Source organism: Buceros rhinoceros, unplaced genomic scaffold (genome assembly GCF_000710305.1).
Source record: "Buceros rhinoceros silvestris isolate BGI_N320 unplaced genomic scaffold, ASM71030v1 scaffold22170, whole genome shotgun sequence".
Lineage (NCBI taxonomy): Eukaryota > Metazoa > Chordata > Aves > Bucerotiformes > Bucerotidae > Buceros > Buceros rhinoceros.
In genome coordinates, this window is record NW_010390449.1 from 1 (window position 1) to 3,391 (window position 3,391).

Here is a 3,391-nt window from a genome sequence, read left to right on the forward strand (position 1 = left end):
ATCCCAGCCTGGCACCGTGGGGGTTGGACTGAGTGTGTGGAAGCTTCTCCTGGCATTGCAGGGGGACAGGGACAGATGAGCACTGTAGGTAATCTCAGCCTGATAACGTGAAAGGAAAAGTGTTGGAGTGTCTGTCCTGAGAAGGAACGGAGTACTTGGTACTTGGAACAGGGTTTCTTGGTGCTGTGGAAGCAAGAGAAAAGACTTCTTGGTCATACGTGACTCCTGAGCTCAGAGCAGGGAGCCTGGACCTCCAGATCCCTTCCTAACCCTTTTTCAGGTGGCCCACGTACAGAGCTGGCCAGGCATTCACAAGCTCTTGCTCCTCAGGCCTAGTCGCTCTTTGAAATCCGCTTGACTGTTTATCTTTCTCTAACTTCTAGCTGGACACAGGAGCTGGGCAGAGCTCTCTCTGTCCAGATAGAACCGCACCTGGAGGCAACATCATTCCCTTCCCTGCTCTCCTGAGTGTCTGTGAGATTTGATCACAGCATCAGACCCTGGCAGTCTGCCCTGCCTGCCTGCTCACTGCCTCCCGTTTGTGCTCTTCCTCCTCAACAGTATCCACACCGGGGACCGACCCTACAAATGCGCTCACCCTGGGTGTGAAAAGGCTTTCACCCAGCTTTCCAACCTGCAGGTAAGGGGCTGGGCCTGCCATGCTCACCCGTGGGAGCTGCAAGGACAGCTGTCAAGTGGGAGGAGAGGCTACTTGCCTGTGGTGGAGGAGATGGAGAAATTGGGGCAGCTAGGAGGAGAGTGAAAGAATACAGAAAAGCTCTTGAAGCCCTTGGATGGGGGAGAGTCTCCTGGCTACCGACTGAAAGAAGTCACATCCTGTAAAATTGTAAACCTGACCTGAAAGTGGTGAGACCTTGGTAGAATTACTCCCATCTGATCTGCAGAGTTTTCTGATTTTATGTTATACAGAACGAAATCTGAGTATCTGATTGGGTTTTTTGTTTGTTTTACAATGAAATGGAGGACGTAAGGGTAGGTAGAGATTTAGGGAAGCAAAATAGGTGTGTCTTGTTGCAGTATCCTGGCGAAGGGGAACTGTGCAAGTGGCAAAGACCTGTAAATGCCTGCGAGCAGTTACACAGCACACCCTGCCCTGAGGAGCAGTTCAGATGCAAGGAGCAAATACGTAATGAGGCAGAAGAGAAGAGAAAAGGAAAAGGCTGAGAAAGAGTTGTGTGGAGACTAAGATGATGAGGGTCGTGGAGAGTTAGGAGACTCTGCTCTTCAGATGCCCAGAGCATCTGTGGGGAAGATGTGACGGGCTGGAGGAATAAGCTTTGTCCTGTACGCTAGGAGCCAGGTGTACCTCCCTCAGCGGGTGGGGGCTGTAGGAAGCTCAGGGTGCGGCTGGAAGGGGGTGTCAGAGGTAAAGCCTTCTCCATTACTAATACTCCTCCTTGCTTGCTTTCTCTTTTCTTCACGCTGCTGCTGTCCCCAAGTCCCACAGACGGCAGCACAACAAAGACAAACCTTTCAAGTGCCACAACTGCCACCGTGCGTACACGGATGCTGCCTCGTTGGAGGTACACCTGGCGACACACACAGTGAAACACGCCAAGGTCTACACCTGCTCCATCTGCAGCCGGGCCTACACCTCGGTGAGTGTTGGCTGCCCTAGGGGGGCAGCAGAAGTGGACGCATTTTCCAAGAAGTAGCTGCTCCACATTCAGAGGGAGCAGCCCCCTGATTCGTTGTGACCCTCCCCCTTGGCTTTGGCTTTTGTAAATGTAGTCCCGTCCTCTCATGCCATTCTTCCCGTTGCAGGAGACGTACCTGATGAAGCACATGCGGAAACACAACATCCCTGACCCACAGCAGCAGGTGGTTCAGGCGCAAGCCCAGGCCTCTCAGCAGCAGCAGCAGCACTTCCAGCCGCAAGGCGGGGGGGCAGCAGGGGGCCCTTCTGGAGACACTAACCAACCCAACCCTCCCCCCCAGTGCTCCTTTGACCTGACTCCTTACAAGACTTCAGAGCATCACAAGGACATCTGCCTCACTGTCAGCACCAGCGCCATCCAAGTGGAGCACCTCTCCAGCTCCTAGAGAGACCTCAACCCAGGGAGCAGAAAGCCTCTTGTGCATAGCCTGTGCCCAGGGGCACCGCTTGTGCAGCGGCTCTCCTCGTGCAACAGTCTCTGGCCTCTCCTCCTGCAACAGCCTCTTCTGGCCGTGTAATCCTGTTCAGGGCAGCCCCTTGAACAACAGCCTGTTTCAAGGGGGTGCTCCTTCTGTGCAACAGCCTGCCTGGTAGGAGGATGCTTCCTTGTGCAAGAGCCCCTTTCCTGTGCTGGGATCACTTCCTCATGCAAGAGCCCTTCCTCTCAAACCCAAAGAAAGGCCCCCATTTTGCCTTCTCTCTCACTGTAGGATGTGTATGAAGGGGGGTGCATGTCAAGACATGCATGGCAGATGGGATGGAGAGACGGTCCTTGTACGTACAGGGGCTTGGACACATGTTTGCAGCAGGCCGCAGAAGAATGTGGCAGGGTTCACAGCTGGATGGGGTTCTTTGAGGATTTCCTTGAGTGTCTAAGAGAGAAATATCCATTCCTGTCCCTCCTGCTTGTGAAAGGGAGGAGAGGTCACTTGTCCTGCCCCAAGGACTGGATGGGGGAAACCTTCTCCCCAGTGGAAGGTGAGATCAGTGGTGGGGGGAGAGGTGAGGCATGTTCTCTGGGCCGGACGGGTGCCTGCACTGCCGAAGGGCTGTGGAGCATTGCACTCTTTTCTCCTCCCCTGGTGGAGAGCAATAGAGAGGAGTCTGTCCGAACTGGCTGCTGCCTCTCTCTCCCAGCTGGCTGAGCAGCACGATGGCCAAGGCCCTGTAGGAATGTGGGTTCTCCTGCTCATTGCTCTTCCTGCCCATTGTGGATGATGTCCTAGCAGCTTGTACTCCTCCTCTCCCTCCTGCTTTCCCCCCCACCTCCTCAGAAAAGCCTGCAGGCATCAACAACAAACCAAAAAGCAACTGGAGGGGGGGTAAGAGACTGCCAAAATAATCATCGCCCTTTTCTCTACTCCCTTCCCTGAAAGGTGGAATGACAACATTTCTGACTCTCACACACCTGTTCTGCCCCCATTTTCCCAAAGGGAAGGAGGAGAAGGAATAGACCAGTCTTTTCAAGGAGCCAGCAGGAGGCAGGGAAAGGCTAGCTTCTCCTGCTCACCTCCCATCAGAGTACTCTCCCAGGCTCCCTCTTGCCAAGACGGGCTGGACTCACGTGGCAGTGGTGGCCTCTTCGGGACCCTGGTCATGGGAGAGAATCCCCAAAAGGTGGACAGTGGAGAGAAGGGGATGAAGATCCCCACAGAGAGACCAATCTAATGAGAAGGGGGAGCCAACAAGAATAAACTGAAGGCCCCTTGAATT

General features: G+C 54.3%; 1 protein-coding gene across 1 annotated transcript; it reads left to right on the forward strand.

Annotated features, from left to right (window-relative positions):
• Nucleotides 1-561: 561 nt before the first annotated feature.
• On the forward strand, nt 562-3,384 carry LOC104495010 (zinc finger protein 384-like; the record flags this gene model as incomplete). Its single annotated transcript, XM_010137926.1, has 3 exons — nt 562-640; nt 1,461-1,619; nt 1,786-3,384. Coding segments are annotated over 3 exons (517 nt in total), but the record flags the coding sequence as incomplete, so codon positions are not given.
• Between the last annotated feature and the right edge of the window lie 7 nt (nt 3,385-3,391).